The sequence below is a fragment of the Papio anubis genome, chromosome 12 (assembly GCF_008728515.1).
Source record: "Papio anubis isolate 15944 chromosome 12, Panubis1.0, whole genome shotgun sequence".
Lineage (NCBI taxonomy): Eukaryota > Metazoa > Chordata > Mammalia > Primates > Cercopithecidae > Papio > Papio anubis.
The window spans coordinates 109,263,022-109,286,145 of NC_044987.1; the positions used below are offsets into that span (position 1 = coordinate 109,263,022).

The 23,124-nt window shown below is 45.6% G+C and overlaps 2 protein-coding genes across 4 annotated transcripts in view; one reads left to right on the forward strand and one right to left on the reverse strand.

The window, feature by feature from the left end:
- Positions 1 to 16,521, forward strand: part of DTX4 (deltex E3 ubiquitin ligase 4) — a 36,050-nt gene extending 19,529 nt beyond the window's left edge. Inside the window, exons 6-10 of one of the 3 annotated variants that reach the window (XR_004177562.1) lie at positions 467 to 619; positions 3,591 to 3,752; positions 8,029 to 8,118; positions 8,773 to 10,068; positions 13,039 to 13,140. Coding sequence is in view for 2 of the 3 variants with exons in the window: in XM_003909789.5 (XP_003909838.1) it covers positions 467 to 619; positions 3,591 to 3,752; positions 8,029 to 8,118; positions 13,039 to 13,272 (639 nt within the window). In the remaining variant the exon portion in view is untranslated. Of the gene's footprint in view, positions 1 to 466; positions 620 to 3,590; positions 3,753 to 8,028; positions 8,119 to 8,772 lie in introns of all 3 variants that reach the window. The other 2 variants (XM_003909789.5, XM_021925710.2) reach the window with 2 other exon arrangements.
- Positions 16,522 to 17,179: 658 nt separating this feature from the next.
- On the reverse strand, positions 17,180 to 21,531 carry MPEG1 (macrophage expressed 1). The gene is made up of 2 exons (XM_009185963.4): positions 21,413 to 21,531; positions 17,180 to 21,322 (listed from the first exon to the last, which is right to left on the reverse strand). The coding sequence occupies exon 2, from the start codon at positions 21,260 to 21,262 to the stop codon at positions 19,112 to 19,114; it is 2,151 nt and encodes a 716-aa protein (XP_009184227.1). The 5' UTR covers positions 21,263 to 21,322; positions 21,413 to 21,531; the 3' UTR covers positions 17,180 to 19,111.
- Between the last annotated feature and the right edge of the window lie 1,593 nt (positions 21,532 to 23,124).

Below are 23,124 nucleotides of genomic sequence, written 5' to 3' on the forward strand. Positions count from 1 at the left end.
CAGCAAATAATTGTCCTCCCCAAAATGTAAATAGTTCTGAGGTTGAGAAACCCTGTTGGACATTTATTTAAATAGCAGTCCCTCTGGAACAGTTAAAACACAATTCCTTTACATTCCTTTACAGGTTCACCTCAAGTAAAGCTCGTCAGTGGGCTTGTCGACAGCATTTGTTTCCTCCATAAGCCATTGGAGGACAAAACAGAAGGACAGTGCATTGTCATGGCCCTCATGATTATGATAATTTAGATAATGAGCCCAAGTTAATCAGTACCAGGAATTATTTCAGGACGTTGTTGTGTAAAATAAGATAAAACGATGTTTAGATTCCAGAAAGCACATACACCCTGATTTGTGGACGTTTTAGAAGAGAAGTGGTAAGAGCTCATCTGACCTCTGAGATCATGTGGAAATCTCCCAGGCTGGGTGAGAGCTGATGGCCTCTCTGCTGTGTCTCCTCCCTCCCCAGGACTGCACCATCTGTATGGAACGCCTCACGGCCCCCTCAGGCTACAAGGGCCCGCAGCCTACAGTAAAACCTGACCTGGTAGGGAAGCTGTCCAGATGCGGCCACATCTACCACATCTACTGCTTGGTCGCCATGTACAACAATGGAAACAAGGTCAGTGCCAGCCTATGGGGCTCCTGCCACCCTTCACAATGGGCTGTGGAGTAGCAAGATGGTGAAGGCCCTATAGGGCCCTTGCTCAAGTGATCTGGGAAGTCTTAGAGACTTCCCAGAGACTTCCCTAGGCAAGAGTGAGGATCTTGGCTGTTCTCAGCAGGATCAGTTCTTTACTAAATTACAGCGCTGGTAAGACCCGTCTTCACCTTCCCTTTTGGGCTGTGCTATCTAACTCTCCATCTTCAGTGTCAGATCTAAGAGGGGGGTAGGTTTTTGTCCATGAGGGTTCTGAGGGGAGTGGCCCATTGTCATGGCCTATTGCTAGGTGAAGTGTGTTCCCAACAGTGAGAGAAAAGGAAGTTCTTATCACAGCTCTAGACCCTTGGTGAGTATTCATTCATACCATTGTAAATAGGTTTCCCAATCACCCTTTCTTCTCCAGGGATAGTGATTTTCAGCTACAATTTTCTTTGGACAGTTTCAAAATACCCTTGATTGGCCCTTCAAAGGTACTAAAGACTGTTGCCAAAGTACACCTGGTAATCCCTGCCCTAGAATCCCACTGTTGGAAGAGGGGAAGGCTGTTTTGGATGCTTATTTTGACTATTATCTGACAATGCAATGGTATCTCCTCATTAGAGCTGGTTCTTTGGAGTCTGGAAGGCTCCATAGGTGATGATTCTCTCCTTACAATGTCTGAGCATTTCCTAAGTCATTGCCTCATGTTCTTTCCTATGCCCGAGATAACTTTTACTCCCCATCTCCATGAGTTTAAATACTACCTCTTTCTTCATGCCAAGCTTAGATTACATGAGAGTCTGAGATATCCCTGATAGCTCCCAACCTCTCACTAAGCAAGAAGTTTGTCTGGGTTTCAGGGTCTGTTCTATACGTCTGTTACTGTGGGAAAGAAGTAGAGGCAAGAGAGGTGGGAGACCTGAGCTTGAATCCTGGCTTATTAGCTGAATGACCTTGGGCAAGGTTTTCCAATCTCTTTGAGATTTCATTTTCCATCTGGAAGATGGAGATTAAAACTATACCTACTTTATGGGGTGTTATGCTATTATTATTCAAATTGATATCACCTTTGTATTAAAGGCTGTAATTTTTTCCTTCATCTTCATGTAGCCTATTTGATTGAAGTTCTCAAAGCACTTTCTTGGTGTCCCTGAGAGACATGCTTCTAGTGGTGGGTGGTCGGTCATTGATGGGGGATGCAAATCTGGATCACTTGCTCACTTTCCCAACCCTGGGCTAAAAGGTTTCATTGGGATCTTGCATTTCAAGAGGTTATTTTGGGCTTAAAGGGGTTCCTTAGCACATTTGTTCCCTATTTGATGTCTATATTCAAGAAGAATATGGTAACTCTACTTTTATTTCCGTGGGGCTTTCAAAAATGTTTCTCAAGAGTCTATGCTTTATTCTCTTTTGCACTAATACTTTGAAGCTTGTGTTTTTATTTGATCAAACACATGAGAGAAAAGGGCCCAGGAAGAAGGGAGTGATTCACCCTAGGTCATGAAGCAAGTCAAGGCCAGAGCAGAGAGTGGGAGCCTGGTTTCAGAGAATAGTAACCCTGAATACGAGCTATTGCTTTAAGTGAGTAGACTGGAGAAGTCCCTAAATAGCTCAGCAGAGGATCCCTGTCTTCCTGAGGAGATGGGGATGTCCTGGCAAGCTTTCATTCCCAGCTGCACAGCAGCACATTTTACACACATCGCTCCCAGCCCATGCGCCTTCCTTCTCTTCGCCCCTCCTTTTTGCGAGCCTGGGAATAGGATTTGGTGTCCAGGCCCTCCTCCAGGCAGCACCTCACCAGGCCCTGCAGTGAGACCATACATCCCTGCATCCAGAACTGCCTCTTCCCACTAATGGAGCCACTGAGTTGCAATGCAAACCTGGGGGTTTAAACAGACCCCACCCCCTGACAAGCAGTAAGTCCTTTAATCTTGCTGTGCCTCGATTTTCCTCTCTATAAAAAGGGACTAATAATTTCTTCCAGGCCAGTGTCAGAAGCTGAGGCCTAAATGAAACAAGAAATGTTAAACTCTCTTTATAGTATGATTTAAAGCACTATAATTACTGGCCTCATTCTCTCTTCTGGGTATTTGTGCAGACCTTACACTCTATCCTTCTAAGCAAATTCATAGCTATTCTTCAAGGACTGTTTTCTTAAAGTTATCCTCACTTACTCCAGCTCTTAGTGGCCAGTTTCTCTTTTCATAGCAGTAGTTTCCAAACCTGTATGAGCATCAGTCTTTCCACAGAAATTGCAAAAATGCTGATAACATTTAGATACACCACATGCTAAAAGCTTCCTATAGATTATCTCATTTAATTCTCTCAACAACCCAATGAGACAGATATTTTTTATCCTTCTCCTATAAGGGAAACTGAGACTCAGAGAAGTTAATTAATTTGTCCAAGGTCACACAGCAGGCAGATGGCAGAGCTAAGAATTACGTCTAGGCAGCCTGATTTTCGCATTCACAGCCTGAACCACTACGCTTTGCAGCTTCCCAGTTCTTACTCAGTGGACCTGATGTGGGGCCCACGCATCTGTATGATTAACAAGCTGTGTGGGTGATTCTGATGCTCAGGAACTGGGCAGTTGCTGCTCTCCAGGTCTTGCTGTCTGTTCCACCCATTTGGCACTGAGTAGCTGAATAATGACTCCCTGTGTCTGCTCCTGCCCTAGTGAGCTGGTCCCCTCCTCAGGGACAGGGGCTTCTCTTACATATCCCTCAGTGTGGAGCATGGGACCAGTTGTGGAATTTACCTCCTGTTACTTTGAAGACAGCAGAAATGGCCTACGTGACTGGGCTGGGGGTGACAAACTAAGATCTATCACTCATTAGGGCACACTTTGTCCCCCTGGCCCTTTATCTCTGGTACCTTTTGGGACTGGGTGGGGAAGTTATTGCCAAAACTGTTTCCCAATCTGGCTCTTCTGGCCTTGGCCCCTCAGGATGGGAGTTTGCAGTGTCCAACCTGCAAGACCATTTATGGGGTGAAGACAGGCACCCAGCCTCCGGGGAAGATGGAGTACCACCTCATCCCCCACTCCTTGCCTGGCCACCCAGACTGCAAAACCATCCGGATTATCTACAGCATCCCCCCTGGCATTCAGGTGAGCCTTTCTCTCAGGTGAGCCTTTCCCTCAGCCCTTGGTTTTTATTGTTCTACATGTTTGTAGGTAAAATGTTACATATGAAGAGTCTCCTTCCCACACTTGTCCTCCATCTACCCAGCCTCGCCCACATCCCCTGACTTCATCGCCATTGTTCTGACTTTCCTATGTATCCTTCCAGGATTCTTTGTGCACACGCAACAGAGAACTGCATCCACCCCTCCCTTTTTTTTCACAAACAGTGCCATTTAGGCACATTGTTTGGCATCCTGCATTTTTCAGTTAACTATATAGTCTGTAGATCGTTCCACATCCGTATAGAGAGAGCTTCCTCGTTCTTGTGTCTGTGTAATCATCCATTGTATCAATGTACCACTATTTGCATTCAGCAGTCTCCATTTGATGGGCATATGGATTGTTGCCAGTCTTTGGCTACAACAAATAACGCTGGAATGAATAACCTTGTACACATGTGAATATATCTGTAGAATAATTTTCCAGAAGTGGAGTTTCTTTGTCAAACGGTATTTGCACTTGTCATTTGATAGCTATACTTGGCTTTGATTTTGGTGGGCATTACTTTCCTCTTTTGATGCTTTGAAAGACAGTCCTGAAGAACAAATTTGAACACTATTCCTGCCAGTAAATCCAAATGTGGCACCTTCCTTTACACAATGAAGCTTTTTCTGAGTGTTCTGGGGCATTGACTGTATGCATTTCTTTAGCAAATATTAATTCCTCTTTTCCTCCCCCTAGTTTTCTTCTTCCATTTTGTCTTTTATTTAACAAACATGTGAGTGTGGACTATGGTCCAGACATGTTCTAGACATTGGAGAAGCAATGAGCAAAGTAGATGAAATCCTTGCTCCTTGAATCCCCTATTCTAATGGGGCCAGGAAGGCCATAAAGGAAACAAATGAATAAACAAGGTACTTCCAGATAGCGATCATCGATGTGGAGGAAATAAAACAGGAAGTTGTGATAGCCTGCAGAAGAAGTGAATAAATCGTGGTTCTTCCTGGAGGGGCTTACCAGCCAGTCAGGGGAAGATAAATGTACATCACTAACAAAACCTCTGAGATGCAATGTAGACAAAGTGAGAACACAGGCCTTCAAAGTCCAACGGACTGGGTTCTACTTCCCGGCTGAGTCTTTATTAGCTGGTGCCTTTAGCCCAGGGGTTCCCAACCCTCAGGCCACAGAAGAGGCTGCATAGCAGGAGGTGAGTGGTGGGTGAGCCAGTAATACCACATGTGCTCTGCCTTCTCCAGATAAGCGGCAGCCTTAGATTCTCATAGGAGCACAAACTCTATTGTGAACGGTGCATGTGAGGGATCTAGGTTGCTCACTCCTTATGAGAATCTAATGCCTGATGATCTGTCACTGTCTCCCATCACCCCCAGATGGGACCACCTAGTTGCAGGGAAACAAGTTCAGGGCTCTCACTGATTCTTCATTATGGTGAGTTGTATAATTACTTTATTATATATTACAATGTAATAACAATAGAAAGAAAGTGCGCAATAAATGCAATGCTCTTACATCATCCCAAAACCATCCCCCACCACCCCGGTCCATGGAAAGGTTGTCTTCCACAAAACCAGTCCCTGGTGCCAAAATGGTTGGGGACCGCTGTTTTAGACAACAGGCTCTTGACCTTTTGGAGCCTGATTTCTTCACCTGCACAGCCAGGAGCCCAACTGGCAGAGGTTTGGTGAGAATGGGAGATAACGTTTGTCTATGCGTATTGAAGGATGAGCACAGTGCCAAGATGCTCCACACCTGCTTGTCAACATTATTTTAGGTCCTCCTTGTCATGGTAAAGAGGAGGGCTTATGTCTCTCTGTCTGGGAGGCTCAGAGGAGACTTTCTAGTGCAGGGAATTCTCTAGTTGAGTCTAGAAAGACATGAAGAAATGGAGGAGAATGTTTTTAGTGGGAGGAGGTAAGAGGGTTGTAGAGGAAAAATTTGAGTATCAAAGGACAAGAAGGAAGGGTTTAATTTGGGGCTCAAGACTTGCAAGGAAGTACAGGGAGGAAGCATGAAGGAGGTGCAGGGAAAAGACTAGGCCATGAGCGAGGTTGCATCCAGATCATAGAAGGCGTTGAATACCAGGGCGGGGGTCATGGATTTTACTCAACAGCTCTTGGGTGTGCAGTTAGGAGTATGGACCACTGTGTGATTGCAATTATGCTCTAGGAAGGCTAGTCAGGCAAAAGAGTCGGGGATGGCCAGAGGGAAAAAGGCCAATTAAAAGACCACTGCCACAGTCCAGGGCCTAGGAATGGGGCTCGAAGAAGGGAAGGCCAGGATAAGGAAGAGAGAGATATGGTTGGATATGGGGTCAGGTGAGACTTCTCGAGTGTCTCAGAGGCAGTGAGTCAAGGTGATACAGACACGAATGGAAAAAACAGGACTTGGGAGAAACAGCCAGTGATCTGGTGAGCAGTAGAACAGACTGAAGCTTGCAAAGACAAACGTGGGGCTACCATTTCCTCCAGGATTAAAGAGCAGAGAACCCACACTAGGGGATAGAGGTGGCGCATGCTGCCTTGATGGGTGCCGTGGTGGTTCCTCCTGAAAAACCCAAGCTCGTATCAAGAGAAATGCAGCTCTCCACTGTTAGGATCTACATTCATCCCTCAGTGTAAGTAGCAGGACACTCAGTGCCATGTCACTCAAGTTTCCAGGCACCACACAGGCATGCGCTTCTGTGAGGAGTCGAGACCTTCAAGCTCTGCATTCACTGCAGAGAACCACTCCCTTGGGGAGAAACTCTGGGTTGGGCTGAGGCAGAGTCGTGACTGCTCCACTTAGCAACGAGCTGGGAGGGCACAGCCGTGTTGGGTCAGTGCCAGGCAGGCATCTGAGTTGGCCACACAAGCAACAGTCCCAGGCAGATCAGGAGCAGTCAGAGCTGTGGTTAGAATTGGCCTTTCAGTCAGGCAACTTGATTTAGAAACAGCCGGGGCCATGGGAAGGTTGTAAATTTGTAGTGATTTCCTATGAATGTAAAATTCATAAATGCTGCATTCTGCATCTCCAAGAAGGTGTTGTTGCTTCTTTCAGCTCACGGTGACCTCTCCCTTCTCTGAGACCCCATTGCATTTACTGCATCAAACCATAGGTGATCTTGAATCAGGTTAACTATTTAAGAAAATGGAAAACCACAGAATTTCTTATCATTTTGGAACCATGGTCCATAATAAGAGAGAAAGAAAAATCTGGGGTTTTTTCTTCCGTTTTTTCATTCATTTGTTCTTCCACACTCATTCATTTATTCAGACAGGATATATTTGCTGATCATGTACATGACAGCATGGAAGTATCAGTTTTATACTGGTTGAATCTAGAAGGGATTTTTAAAGAGGATTCCATCCCTGAAGGGGTCAAGGATGCTCAGAAATCATAGACAAACCTTTGTATGGGGAGGGAGAGATTTGGTCATTGTTACCGGGAGAAAATTTGCCGCTTTTCATGAGCTTCTCAAGGGGGCCTGTGGACCCATTCTGGGCACTGATTAGGAAACCTGTTGTCACTCAATTGTTCTTCAGTTTTTTTTCTCACTCAGTGGCCTGAGACTGCCTACTTAATAGGGTATTGGGTGGCAATAGCTGAAATGCTGTTAGAAGATTTTTAGTCCTGACTATCCCAATTCCTATTGTTAAAGAAGAAAACAAACAAAAACCCATAAGGACAAAGGAGAAAATCCACAAGAATCATTCAGAAAATTCTTTTGGCATGCCTCGTAGCTTGGAGGCACTTTCTTTATTCTGAGTAGTTAAAAATCCAGAGTGTGCCTCAGGAAATCTGGGCTTCAGTTTTAGCAAAGCCGCTAATGTTACAGAAGCCACTTATCTTCTCTGCACTGCAGATTTCTTCTTTTGTAAGACAATAGATGATGAAGATGATGGACAATGATGTTAAACATTTACTGAGCTCTTACTACTCATCAGGCACCGCTCACTTAACATTTATAACAGCCCCATAAGGGAAGGACTCTGCATCATTCCTGTTAGAGAGATGGGGAACAAAAGCCCCAAGGGAGGGTTCCAGCTAACACAGTGGGAGGTAGCAGCTCTGCATCCAAACCCAGGTCTAAGGACACAGAAACATGTGTTAAATGAGCACTCACAGTGCTTTCCGGGTCTGTTCTCTCTTGAGGCGCTGTGGGAATTATTATTATCATTATTATTGAAATTAGTCACAGCCTAACCCGCCTCTTATCAGAAATATTTTGAAAAATGCCATTTGCTTGCTTGCTTTCTGCTTTCAGGGACCAGAACACCCGAATCCTGGGAAGAGTTTCAGCGCCCGAGGCTTCCCACGACATTGTTACCTTCCGGACAGCGAGAAAGGGAGAAAAGTAAGACCGGAGGTTTCCACACAGAACTAGGTTTTAGAATAGATCGGGCAGTTTACTCCTATATCAAGGCCTAAAGTTTTACTTCTTACAATGCACAGACCAAAGAGAACTGTGTCTCTTTTAACTCTAGATGCACACAGTAGCAAGGTCAAGTTTGAGTCAACCATAGGTGGGGTGGCTACGATTCGAATTTTTTTTCTTTTTTGCAGGTGGGTGGGAGTGGGACATTTAGTTTGTGTTATTAGCCTGTTCTCACGCTGCTAATAAAGACATAAATGAAACTGGGTAATTTCTGAAGGAAAGAGGAAAGAGGTTTAATTGACTCAAAGTTCCACGTGGCAGGGAAGTCCTCACAATTGTAGCAGAAGATGAAAGGCAACTCTTACGTGGTGGCAGTCAAGAGAGAATGAGGGCCAAGTGAAAGGGGAAACCCCTTATGAAACCATCAGATCTTGTGACACTTACTCACTACCACGAGAACAGTATGGCGGAAACCGCCCCCATGATTCAATTATCTCTCACTGAGTCCCTCCCACAGCGTGTGGGAATTATGGGAGCTACAATTCAAGATGAGGTTTGGGTGGGGTCACAGTCAGACCGTATCAGTTTGTTTCCTCTCTAGGGTATTACTGGCAATAATTTATCTATTTTAAGATCCTGTGTCGAGAGTCCTGCTGCTTAAAAGCTAGTCCTGGAACCAGCACCAGTGGCACCCCAGGAGCTTGATAGAAATGCAGAACCAGAAGCCACTTCATCTTAACGAGATGCGTAGCTGATCTGACAACACCTTGAAGCTTGAGAAACACTGGTCTGGGATAGGGATCTTAACATGTAGATTATTTTCTTTTTATGTACTTTCATATCATTTGAATTTTTCCCAAAAGGGCAGAGAAAACAATCATTGGATTTCTGGATTCTTAGTGATTCATGATTAGGCGTCAGTGGTTCTATGAACTCTAAAATTCGAATAAAAAAATGTATGTTTGTATTTCTATGGATGAGGCCAGAAAATCGTTGGATTTTCAAAATCTTTCCTGATTTCAAAAGGAGTAGGAACCATTGATCTACAGGGAGTACTGGGGGAAATATTGGACAAGATGTATTTTAGTGAGCTTTCTCTCCAGATTTCCGCAGCTTACTTCAACAAGTGTTTATTTGTCATGCACTTTGCATGTCAGCAGCTATGGCTATGTTGTTGCTGTGGGTCAGTGTCTTAGTCTGTTCTGGCTGCTGTAACATAGTGCCATACACGGGGTGGCTTATAAACAATAGACACTTACGTCTCACAATTCTGGAGCCTGAGAAGTCCAAGATCAAGGCGCTGGTGGATTTAGTGTCTGGCTAGGACTTCTTCATATGAACCCATCCTGGTTCGTAAATGGTGCCTTCTCACTGTGTCCCCACATGGTAGAAGGGGGCAAGGGGTTTCTCTGGGGCTTCTTTTATAAGGGCACTAATGTCATCCATTTAGGGTTCTGCTGTCATTACCTAATCACCTCTCCAAGGACCCACCTTCTAATACTGTCACCTTGAGGGTGAGGATTTCGACATGGCAATTTGGTGAGGACACATATTCAGACCATAGCAGCAGCTTCAGTCGGCTCCATGTATCTTCCTGTTCTGGAGCCCAGGTGGAAGGAGCAGCCCTTCTGTGGCCCATGCCCTTCCCATGGAGGGGACAGAGGACAGAGAACCCAAGTGGAAGTGTGTAATCCCATTTAGAGCTCCTGGATGCTTGTTACTTCCACTCACCCTTCACAGGCCCCAACAAGTCCTGGGCAAGCCAGATAAGGGGTGGGACGGTGACCTTTCTACAGGGAGGCCCTTTGGGTTTCCTGTCAAAGGGTATGGATATGGTCTCCCCCTACAGGTGGGAAGCAGGTATTTTGGAAGAAATGGAAAATCAACCACACAGAGAAGACGTGCGAGTGCAGTGTCCCCAGATTAGGGGTGAGGACCATCCCTGATACTGTTTACCTTGAAGAGCCAGATTTCTATGCTTGAGCCCTGGAGCTACATCCCAACTCTTGGCGAAATGTCTCTACTCTAAAGTCCTGCATTAAAACTAGAATCCTGTTGCCAAGAGCTGCTTTTCTTCCAGGCCTCCCTCTTTATGTTAATGACATACTCAGAGTTCCTGGTACCCAGATGGGCACATGAACCTGTTCTTATCCACCTGTTCTTATCCACCGCATCCATTTAGCTCATTCCTCCCTGCACTCACTGCCTTCCAAACCACTAGACTCCTCTTCTAACCCTGCCACTGCCAACATAGATAAGACTTCTTCATCTTTTACCTGCTGCCAGGTTAGTTATCTCAAACAGTTTCTAGAATCAAGCTTTTTGTGTGTAAAAGAAATAAAACAAAGAAACAACAAAGTGCAGTCTTCTCAGCTTGACATATAAGACCTACTACAGTGTGAGTTAAACCTTCTCCTCACACCAATTTCTCATCCTTATCCTTCACATCTGCTGTTCCAGGAACCTAACATTGGACTTCATTGTAGATTGAGGTATAATTAGAGGATGGGCTTTGGAGCCAGACCAGCCTGGGTTCAAGTCCCATTTCGGCCATTTACTAGCTGTGGGAACTGGTTGGCTTCATGTCCTGAAGTCTCAGTTTCCTAATCTGTAAAACAGTGGTGATAATTTCCATCTGTATGGACAGGATGTTGGAAAAATTAAATGAAAATATCATTTGTAAAATGCACAGCACAGTGACAGCAATTGTAATTTATCCGTGCCTTAGGTTTATATTTGTTTACTAGGTCTGCACATCCTTCTCTATTAATATACCCCAAATCCTTCCCTTCCTTTACTACTCAGCTCAGAAGCAACCTCCTCCATGAATTCTAGACTGATTCTCATCTGAGAGTCAACAGAGTGGTGATTCAGACCATGGGCTATGGAGTCAGGCAGTCCTGAAATCAATCCCTTAACCACTGCCCCCAGCCACTTACTAGCTATAAGACCAAGGCAAGTCTTTTACCTTTTGAGCCTCTGTTTCCTTGAGAGGGATAATGAGAGTCCAGTTTTCTGTCATTTAATGGCATGGATATCATTATTATTAGACAGCTTCATCATCATACAAACATCATAGCGTGTACTCACACAAAACTAGATGGAATAGCCTATTACACAGCTAGGCAATATGGTATAGCCTATTGCTCCTAGGCTACAGACCTGTACACCATGTTATTTTATTGAATACTATAGGTAGTTGTATAATGGTAAGTATTTGTGAATCTAAACATTGAAGACTTATAGTAAAAATACAGTATAAAAGATAAAAGTGCTATATCTGTATAGGGCACTTACCATGAATGGGACTTGCAGGACTGGAAGTAGTTTTAGCTGAATCCGTGAGTGAATATGAAGACCTAGGACATTGCCGTACACTACTAAAGACTTTATAAACACTGTACACTTAAATGACACTAAATTTATACTACTTTTCTTTCTTCAATAATAAACTAACTTTAGCTTATTGTGACTTCTCCATTTAAACACCTTTTACTTTTTTTAACTTTTGACTTGTTTGTAACAACACAGCTTAAAACACAAACACGTTGTACAGCTGTAGAAAAATATTTAATCCTTATTCTATAAGCTTTTTTATTTTTAAAACTTTTTTTTTTTTACTTTTGAAACTTTTTGTTTAAAATGAACACATGAACATAAGCATTAGCCTTGAGCTACTCAGGGCAGAATCAGCAGCATCACTGTCTTCCACCTCCATATCTTATCCTGCTGGAAGGCCTTGGGGACGGTAACAGGAATGGTACTGTCATCTCTTATGATAACAATGCCTTCTTCTGGAATACCTCCTGAAGAAACTGCCTGAGGCCGTTTTACAGTTAGCTTTTCTTTTTGTAAATAAGTAGGAGTGCACTCTACAATAATGATTAAAAGTACAGTATAGTAAGTACTAGGGCAGTAGGAATTCCTCAGCTCTATTGTAATCTTGTGAGATCACCATTGCATATGAGTTCAGTCATTGACCAAAATGTCACTACGTGTGGCACATGGCCATACCTATATCATCTGATTATATGTAACAATTACATGTCCCAATGTCCAGCACTTAGAAAGTAAACACTCAGGAAATAGCAGCTCATATTTCTAATGTCTGCTTTTATTACTAATACTATTATGGTTTCCTCTCCTCCAGCCCATACCATGTTTACAGTAGTTCAGTTTTGAACCCACGACATTTTCATTGGATGCTTTTCCTTCATGCTGGACACTACTCTGACGAAGGCCTGGAACAGGGCATTAGGCATTGGTCTTGCTCAACAAACATTTTTTAAATTTAACTGATTTAGAACATTCTGCAAGCCCCAAAACTTTCTTTGAGCCTCAGTTTTCTCACCTCAAGAAAGTCAAAGTGCTCCAAGATATCACTAGAGAAATATCACACAACTTCAGCTTTGGGTAAATTAATACTACATTGAGGTAGTGGTGGTGGTAATGAAGGGCAGAGCTTCAGAAGTTCTCAGATCATAAGCGCCTTCAACTCCTAGATCCTATCTTTCAAAATGCAGCTGTTATGTTGGCAGATAACATTTATCAATTAGCACGCTGTAGGCACTGGTGCGAAAATACTTTTCATGTAGTGTCCAGTAAGATGTTCACAACATTTAGAGGCAGATTGTACCATTGCCATTTCATAAATAAGAAAATTAATGTTCAAAGAGGTGCTATAACTTCTCCAAGGTCACACAGTTATTCAGTGACAGAGCCGGGACTCAGCCTGTAGCTCCCAAACTCCAAGTCCAAATCTCTTTCTTTCCCCTGTGCGCTTAGGGTATCATGATGCAGGAAGGGATGGGGCCCTTGGGAAGATTCTCTACCATCCAAGGGATAGTCTTTGACTGCCAATTAATGTCTGCTTTTCATAACCCACTTTTGTCCCTCTAGGTTCTGAAGCTGCTGCTCGTGGCCTGGGATCGCCGCCTCATTTTTGCCATTGGCACCTCCAGCACCACGGGGGAGTCAGATACTGTCATCTGGAATGAGGTCCACCACAAGACAGAGTTTGGCTCTAATCTCACTGGCCATGGCTACCCAGATGCCAATTACCTGGATAATGTGCTGGCTGAACTGGCTGCCCAGGGCATCTCTGAGGACAGCACTGCCCAGGAGAAGGACTGAGGCCAGAAAAGCTTTGAGGTGGGAGGGGCCGTGGGGACTGCAGGACAGGAAGTGAGGAGAGTGAGTCAATGTAGAAGAAGTTGGTGTCCTGCCCTCCCAACTTTCTATCCTCCCCTCCTGCCCTGTGTCCACCCCTCATCCCTCCCAACCACAGCGGGAGCCAGACTGAATATAGCGACATCATTCATAAACCTTATCCAACACAAAGGGAGAGGGGATGAGGGCCACCCTGGGTCTGTTCCCATGGAGTTTTTGGTGCTGGGTAGGCAAGAATCCCCTCCCTACCCCACCTCCCAAGTAGGGGCATGGTCAACACACCTGGGGTATGGGCAGTGCCTGGGCACTCCATACCCTGGCTTTGGGAAGCCGGGGTTTCTTGCCTCAGCCGGCTTCTTGCTACTTCCACTCTGCTTTGAGAGTGGAGTTTCTGCTATTCTCCCTCTGCTGGAGCCAGGGAGCTCTCACTGTGCAAGGTTCGGGGGGCAAAGGGGTGAACCACTAAACTGCTGTGACATCAGAAACAGATGCCTTGGTGTAGAGCGAGGAAGCACTCCTTCCCAAGAGGGTCAGAGAAGGAAAAGCCTCTGGGAGCACATTCCGCTCTCATCACAGTCCTTGGCTTCTCTGGGCCCTCCTCTCCTCCTCACAGCTCTGACCTGTCCAAAGAGGCATCTGGTTCTCTCATGTGGATGGATGGACTCTGGGGTTCCTCTTTGGGGTGGCATCCCATGATGCTGTTTCTAGCCCCTCTCTGATCAAACCAGAGCCTGCATCCCACTGAGCATCTGAACTGTCCTCAGGGAGAGGAGCCCGCAGCCTTCTTCCCAACTCATTCTAGACCAGCTCAAAGATTCCATGAGTTTCATCAAGTCACTGTGAGTGGAGCCCATGCTGGGCTCTGTGCCCTCTGTGTCTGTGCATGCGTGTGTGTGGGGGGTGGGGGAGGGGGCGTGTGTGCATCGCTGGGCCAGCTTGATGGGAAGGCCCGTCATGTCCCTGCACTCTGTTTTGCAAGATGCCAAACCCCAGTTCTGATGGGGCTCCAACAGCCAGGCTGTGGTCCTTTGATGTTCCTCACCTGTTGCCAACCTATCCCACAGAGAACTGAAACCCCAATAGAGACAGAACTGTGCCTGGGGAGATGCAATGAGGTGAGAGTTGGACTCATCCTTTTATATTTCTTTTCGAGATTGTAGCAGAGCTCATCTCCATCCAGTCTTGTTTCTATGAAGGCTTCAATCTGTTTCCATGCAAATTTGCTCATCAGAGCCCAGAGCTGCTGGGTCCCTCATCTCCTTCATCTATTATAGATTGACTTAGAGCAGGGAGAGAACCTCTTTAGCTCATTCCTAATGGGGTTGGGACCACGGTATGGTCTGGTCCAATCTGCATCTTGGTTGTGTCCCAAAACCCTGTCTCCTCCCCAACATTCTTATTGCCTTTGGCTCCCAGTAAGGAATGAATTGGGGGCCAGGGAGGAGAAAAGGGGGGATCAAGAAGGGAAACCGAATTCCCCCTTTGAAAGTGGGTTCTTTGAACTATGTGTTTGGGGGAAGTTCCTCTGGATACTAATTTGTATTTATATACCTCATGTTTTGGGGGTTTGACGTATATATATATGCATATATATTTCATAATATTTGGAAGGTTTTTGATGCTAGAAAAATGGAAACAAGAAAACCTTCAAAAATGGTACTTCGATGGGAACCGGAGGCCAGGCTTTCATAAAAGCCAGCCCCATAGCTGCTTGCTGTTAGGCCTCCAGCCATTTTGACGTGGGTGTGGATAGTCGATTCACTTGCCTGTCACCCAGTTCTGTGGATGTGCTGGTGCTGAGCCTTTGCTCTCTTTCCAAATGGCTACAAGGGATGTTGATCAGCTCCACCAGAGGGAGCTCTGATGGGAGGAATTGTTCTGCCATCCTTGTCCCCGTGTCTCCTGTCAGCAGGCAGCCATTATATCTCACCAGCAGACCAGGAGACTGGTCCCGAGCTTACTGCACCACAGGGCAATTTCCTGCCAGAGTCAGGAAGGAAACCCCTGAACTAAATGGAAGAGACATCCCTGCGGTGTTTAATGTCACACCCATGCCCTTTGTCGAGTTACCATGTGCCAGAGATTACTTGGAGAGCCTCATGCCGTCTCTGCCTTCAGCACACTGGTCAAGTATCTGCTGAGCTTCTTGGCTGCAAGGGTGCAGAAATAGGCTGAGGGTTCTTGGGAAGAAAAACACGATGAGGCAGTAGGAGGTGGGGAAGAAAAGAAGACAGACTTTCACAATGGAATTAGGCAGTGGGGAGAGATCAGTTTCCCCACGTCAGGGAGAACAAGGGATAGGTGGGGAAGGGGTGGCCAGGAGGAGAAGGAAGAGGACTCAAGATGGAAAGGGAGCCGCTGTGCATGTGGCAATACCACTTGGAGAGGTCGTCTTCACACCTTCAAGCCTTTTCCCCTGGGCTTTTGATTATGTCTGTGCCCAATTTCTTGTCCTCTCTGCAGATGCCCAGTAGGGGCTACCTCATTCTCGTGCTGTTCTTGTGTGGCTTTCTGGGCAGTAGGGATCTTGAATTTCCTTTCTAACACTGTGCCAGGCAAGGCAGGGAGCATTCCTCTGCCCTTTCTCTTGTGCCAACCTGGTAAGGTGCAGTCTAGATTTCAGCGAGAACCCTGCCAGCCGAGCCCTGTGCATCCACTACCTTAACACAAAGTGTTTTCCCACCAGAAGCCCTGCTGTGCTCTCCGGGCCCAAGTAGGGGATTCCATGCCTTCCCTTTCATGCTCTTAGCGCCAGCAGCCTAGTTTCTCCCTTCCAGAGTCTCCTGGGATGACAAATTGGATTGGAGACAAACCTCATCGGATGCTCATCCCCTAAAAGGTTAAGTGTGTATTTGTGGCTGCGTGTGCCTTTGTGTTTTCATTCTCTTTCCATTTTTGTAAAATTGGGTCGTCTCTGTGGTTTTATACTTGGTCAAAAGTACTCATCTTGGTATTGCACTGTTGTATGCATGAGAAAACTGGGGGAAGGCTCATGTGGTACAAGAAAGGACGCCTGACCCATTTCCTTCTCTGTGGTCCCCGGCATTAGATTGGGGGTTCTGGGAGAGGCAGGTGAATGTCCTAAGTGAATTGTTCTGTTTGTAACTGGAGTGTTTTTGAAGTCTTTGGTGTTGCTCTGTGAGAGGACATCGCCACCTGGTGCTCATGAGGTGTCTGTGCAGAACAATAAATGGCAAATGAACAACCACAAAATTGTTGCTGTTGTTGGCCTTCTGCTTTTTGTAGATTAGTGCACCTATCTGTGAGGGATTTGGGTTACCTCCCTGAGTCTGTAAGCAACCACAAGCCCTTCCACTTGATAGGGGAAGCCCCTCCCCCACCACTTAAAAACAGATTTTCCACATATTACCCACCCACACATTTGACCTGGCTAGACTCTTCGTGAGACTAAAGGAACAGATCACACGGCCGGGAAAATGAGTAAGTGAACGTGTGGGAGAAAAAAAAACTTTTGAAATCACGAATATTCACTTTTAAAGGTCCCTTTGCCTGACTACAATATAGTATGTGTTTAAATGGTTTACAGGCTGCTGTTTCTCAAATAAATGTTTGATATTAATCATCCCCAAACTGACAAGAACACAAAAATAAAATGCAAATGCAGAGCCACCTTTGTCACCCAAATCTGTGTCTATTTCTGATAGTCCATGGGATGAGGTTTTCTTGAAAGCCAGGGTTGGTCTCCCCAAAGACCCCAGCCTAAGACCACCAGTTAGGAACCCAGGACTTGGAAGGCAGAGCCTGTGAGCTCTTCCATCTGGGATCTGACTCTGCAAAATGATTTGATGAATGCAACCGGCAGACTCCCATGTTCTAACTTCACATGCATGAGCTGTTGGACAGAGGGTTCCTTAGTACATATTTTAATGTATATTTATGTGCAATCTTGTTGGTAGGAATATAGGTTTGTAAGGAACTTTTCATTCAATACACGGTTAGCGCATTAAAAGCCTGGGAATTTGGGGCTGTATTTTTCCTTTCTGACTCAATAATCTTCAAAGAATTCATAGGAAAGTCACTATTTGCAGACAAGTGGTTAACTTGGCTAAAACGTACAAAACACCCAGAACCCACAAAACACTCCGAGGTTTAGGAGAATGTTTTAATGCTTAAGAGGCAGGATTAAGTGAAGACATTAAAGAAATCAGTGTCCCTGGCTGGGCAGTCAAGAGAGCAGGGCTCAAATTCTGTGACTCACTTCTCTGTGTCTCAGTTGGAAATGAATGGGGATCCTGGTTCCCACCTTCCCACATGCTGTGATGCTTCAAACTCGTTGGTGAAGGGCCTCTTCTCAGCCCAAGATTTTGATTGTGAACATTAACAAAGAGAACAGTCATCCTCCACAGAAGATAACTCATTAATGACATTTGATTCAGTGAATAAATGTATTATTTTTTAAAATATTGTAGGGGATCATGAAAGTAGTGGAGGTAATTGCAATCAGGAGAGATTGATATTAAAATTGAGCAAAGTCCCAACTATTGCCAGATGACAATTATGCATCCTGCTAGATGCCCCAGGGCTCTCAGCCTGAAACTGAAATAAATGGGTTACAAGTGGTACTGGATGACTTTTTGATCATGTCAGCTCCCTTTCTGCTGGAAAAAAAACTAGCTTGCATAATTGGTGTTAACTACTCTGTTTTGATTCTATAGAGTAATACTTAAATGTGGTCTTACTTTAACTTCTTGCCTGTTTTACCCCCAGAACAATGCAGACTTACTGAAATGTGGAGAGTGTGTGTGTGTGTGTGTGTGTGTGTGTTCATATAACAGGAGGACAGGAATAGTAAGGACCCGGAACAATGCAGACTTATTGAAATGTGGGGTGTTTGTGTGTGTGTGTGTGCGCACGTGTGTGTGTGTTCATATAATGGACAAGAAAGGTAAGGACCTAGAACAATGCAGAATTACTGAAATGTGGGGTGCATGTGTGTGTGTATGTGTGTGTGTGTTCATGTAACAGGAGGACAGGAAAGGTCATGACCATCCATGGAAGATGAAGCGGTAGTACTCAGCACCGGAATTTTTTCAGTTTTTACCCATCTTTCATTACTTCTTGTCTCCAAATCATCCCTTCCTCTTTGACCCACTAATAGTTTACAAGTTAAAATATTTTCTGAGGACTTGATGACACCAGTCAGAAGTCCACGAGTGGTCTGGTGTGAGGGAGTGTTCATCAAGGGGCAGCTGGAAAAAGTGGAATCGGCACAGGCAACATCTTTCTTTTCAGATGTTTGAGGTGGCTCTGAGTAGATAACAGTCTGTCAACATAGAGCCCTCACAGTTAAAAAGCAGTAACCAAGCAAGACTTGTGTCTTTTCGGGACTCTTCTGGGCTCTAAGAGTGTGAAATTCAGACAGCTTTTAAAAAATCAAAATAAAGGGAGGGTAGTTGTTACAGGCAGAAACTCTTAGAGCTCACAAATTGGAAACAACTGCAAACTTCAGAGTAAATTCATGGCTTCCAAATCCAAATGTTAGCATTCTCCCTCCTCTATTTTTACACAAATGCATTCAGGTGAAGACAGCGACACACACTGGGAAAGGGCATCTGCTTCCTATTTTAGTCCCAGAATGGCTTTTGCTTCTACTCCCAACTGTTCCCTCTCCCCAATCCCACCCTTATCCATGTAACAGTGTGAATTTTCTGGCCCAGAGACTTAAACAAGAAGTCACAAATATACCTACTTTTGGTTGCACATGCCATTTCAATGTTTAGGAAAACAGAGTGGTCAGCAGTGACCACACTGGAGATGAGAGAAACCATTTTCGGGGAGAGATTTAAGCTGGACTCTGCCCCTGCTCTTCGTGAGGTGTGTCTCCAGTTGCTGCAGTGCCTGGAACCAAACTCTGCCTTTCCCCAATTTCCTGATATGCTTTCTTCTTGAACTTCCGGGTGCCGTAGATGGCCAGGGTGATAGCAAGAGCCAGAATGGTGGTGACCCCCACTGTGACCCCAGCTGCAGCCCCTCCTGACAGACCACCACCAGCCCCATGGATGACATTCATGGCCCTCCGCAGCTCTACCGGCTCTCCCAGCCTCCACTGGTGGGTCTGGGAGTCTTTAATCCAGGATCTCGCATTCTCAGAATTGGTCACTATGACAGTATTGGTGGCAGCCTGACTCATGAGGGGTGGCCGGGTGAAAGGTGGGAGCCTGGCAGGGGGCAGGGACCCTCCTGTAAAAAGCCCGGATTTGACACAGTAGGACACTTGGCATCCATCGCTGATGAGGGCTAGGTGCTGGCTGAAGCCCCCAGGGCACTTTTTCAGGGAAGGTGCCTCTAAATCTCTGGATATAGCAGGATCTACCAGGGGGTTCCCAACTGCGCAGCTAAAGAACCCACCAAAGGGGACCGCAAACCTGCTTCCCAACTCATAGTCCTGAGAAACACATACCTTGAGGTTTTCAAAGAGTCTCAGTGGAAAGTAGCCAGCTGGGCATGACTGCGCATTTGTCATGGGGTTTATGCTCTTGCTGCTGAAGAGGCCTCCGAAAAGCAGTCCTGAGTTCTCAGGTACTTGGCTACTGGCCACACACCAAAAAGCCCTGAATTCAGCCTTTGCCACCTGGAACACATCTTCACACACGGTCTTGCAGAAAACGAGGAGAGTGCACTTTCGATGACACTCCAGGTGGTTGTAACCCTCCTCGTGGATCTGGGATAGCAAGTGCACCGGGGAGTAGCCAGAGGGGCAAGAGAAATCACCAGTGAGTGGATTCTTCTGCTCCAACTTTTGGCAGAGGAGGACATCCCTACTCCCTGAGAGCTGAGTGCATTCCTGATAAACCCCACCCAGAGAGAAGTTGGTCATTTTCCCCTCGCAGGAGCCATCATCCGTGTTGGCCTGAAAATTGAAGTTGGGAGAATTGAGATCGGTGCAGCCAGGGTAGGTGTTGAATGTGTAATAGCGCTTCACAGCAGTTTCCACCGTCTTTGACACCTTCCTCACCAGGGGGCCTGGCAAGTCAGGCAGCATGTTGGGGTTGACGAAGAAATGCAGTGGCAGGCCAGAGCGGTCGATGGCCACCAGGTGGTTGGTGATACCTTGCTGCCAGACCTGGAGGGTGATGCCTGGGTAAAAAGGAACCCCTCCGATGCTCTGCACCCTGGAGTTGGTTCGGTTTGAGAGGTAGCTCTTGGTAAGGACATTCTGCAACGTATAGTTTTCCTCAAATTTGAAGTTCACGGTGTTTTGGAAGGCAAGTCCAGCAGAGGCGGTCACGGCACTACGACTGCTCTGGCTGTCTTGGAGAAAGGAGGTCTTGATGTGGTCCTCCTGAATAAGAGCAGCCCCAGCGTCCACACTGGTGATGACGTGGGTGCCATAGTTGAGGACCAGGAGTTCTGCCAGGTAGGTGGCCATCCTCGTCTGGTTGTTCTCTAGACGGTCAGAGATGTCAAGGAGCTCCTTCCTGAAACCTGAGCTTAGTGCTACAGTTGGGTTGATTTTGACTGTGTAGACGAGGTTTCTTACCTGAACTCGGGTAGTTATAGCTTGGTCCTTCACTTGGAGGGTCTTCATCCTCTGGAACTCAGTGGAAAACTTGCCATTGACTTTGGAATAGAGAGAGAGATCTGTGTTGATGGAGTAGGAGGTGCTGCTCTGGTAATTCGCCCAAGATTCCAGGATTTCTGAGTTCATCTCCAGGTTGCTCTGTTTCTGGGGAATGGTGAAGATTTCATCAGGGGTGATATACTGTCCATCCTCAGTTGTCCTGCAGTTGGTGTAAGTCAATTCCATAACCCGTCCCATGTCCACATTACGCAGATTGTCCCAGCCCCCTCCAGGTAGGACTTCCAGGACAGGCAGTTTCAAGGCATTTTTGCATTTTTGAACTCCAGCTTCATCTGTCTGTCCCAAAGGCTTGCCTGATGTAGCCCATGCTGCCACTGCCCAGAAGAGGATGGTGGCCCTGAAGCTGTTCATGGCTCAGACAGCCCCGGCCACTCGCCAGCCCTACACAGCGGCCAGCAAGCTTTGGGCAACCTAAAATGGAGAAAACAAAAGCAGATGATGAAGCAGAAAACTCATCAGTTCTCTAAAAGCTACCAGTTCCTCTTTAAGTTAATTTCTTACAAAATGGGGAAACGAGAGTTGGTTGAAATACTAAAGACCGTCAGTTCTTTGAAGAATTTATGCCATACTGAAGATGCAAACACAGCGCTACATGCCTAACAGTTAACTATCCTAATTTTCCCCCAGCCCTGACTGGTTACTCTGCTGCAGGGGCGTGCACTTACAAAAAAAAAATCCTGACCCCACACCCTACTGCTTCCTCCGCCAGAAAGTTTGGCTTTGCTTTTTGCTCACTCTCTTAGACTTGAGGTTTCATATTTTTCCTGACTGCTGTCTCTTGGAACTCCAATACCAGTTTCCTTTTACTGTATATGCAGAGGCAAATGACCACACCACCCTGAGGGAAACACCCTGGCTCCACCATACCTGTGCAAGCTGTTAGTCAAGGCCAACCCTGGGGTTCCTCTTTGCCTGAGGGTGGAGGCTGTTTCCACAAAAGAAATGAGTGAAACTCTTGGACACTTGTCCTGTGGGTTTCACTGTTATGAACCATAACAGTTCTGTCTTAGGGGATGGCATTGTCTGGAGCAGAGCTGACGGGGCCTGAAGAGGATTCGGTTGCAATATGCTGGGAAACCCCAATTTGCATTGTCCTAAGCATTCAGAATGAGGGCAAGGAACCCCTACAGTGTGTTGTTTTCATTCAGATAGAAATGTTCAAGACAAAACCACACTATAATCTATATTTTGATTTGCCAACAGCAGGCAGGGGCCAAGGAACACATGTGTATGTCTACACACATTTATATATCCTCTGCGTGTGTGCATTTTACATGAAGTTGGTACCTGTTATACCTTTAATTTTTCATTCCATTGCTAAGTGTGTGTAATCAGTTTAGGTGCATAAAAAAGAATGTGGCTCCTCATTATCCAATATTTTTTCTAAAAGCAACAATTCATTTGCTATATCATTAGGAGAATATAATTACATCAGCTTCTTTTCAAGTTCCAATGCCAACTCTATTACAGCCCATAATTTAAAACAATGGTGCCAGGTTTGGTTGAAACCCAACTCTGTTAATTCTTTGGGATAATTAGGCTGTGTCTTAGTATGCTTAGTGGTAGCCAGGGAATCCAGAGGACTTAATGAAGCTCCCAATCGCATCCTTAACATTCCTAAGATTATACCATGAATTAGATACAATACTGAGACTGAAAAAGTCATGTTGCAATTCACAGGTATCACTACACCATCACCTGTATGCATCCTGAAGGAAGGTTCCAAGGAATTGAATTTCTCTGTTGGTTATTAATGCAGCTAAGAAGTGTTTTTAGAAAGAATGAGGCTAGTTACCTTCCTTCTCAGGCTGGGCTTCACCAGTTATTATCAAAACCATGATGGTGTTCTGTAAATCTAGAAATACTGCATTCTGGGTCTATTTTTTTTTTCCAAGACAGGGTCTTGCTTATTGCCCAGGCTTGAGTGCAGTAGCTATCCACAGACATGGTCCCACGACTAATCAGCATGGGAGTTTTGACCTGCTCTGTTTCCAACCTGGACCCATTTACCCCTCCTTAGGCAACCTGGTGATTTGCTCCAAGGAGGTCACCATATTGATGCTGAACTTAGTGCAGACAACCAACTGGCATAGCACGCTACAGCCCAGAACTCATGGATTCAAGCAATCCTCCCACATCAGCCTCCCAGGAATCTGGGACTGCAGTCATGCACCACCACACCTGGCCATTCTGGGTCTATTTGTGCCACAGTT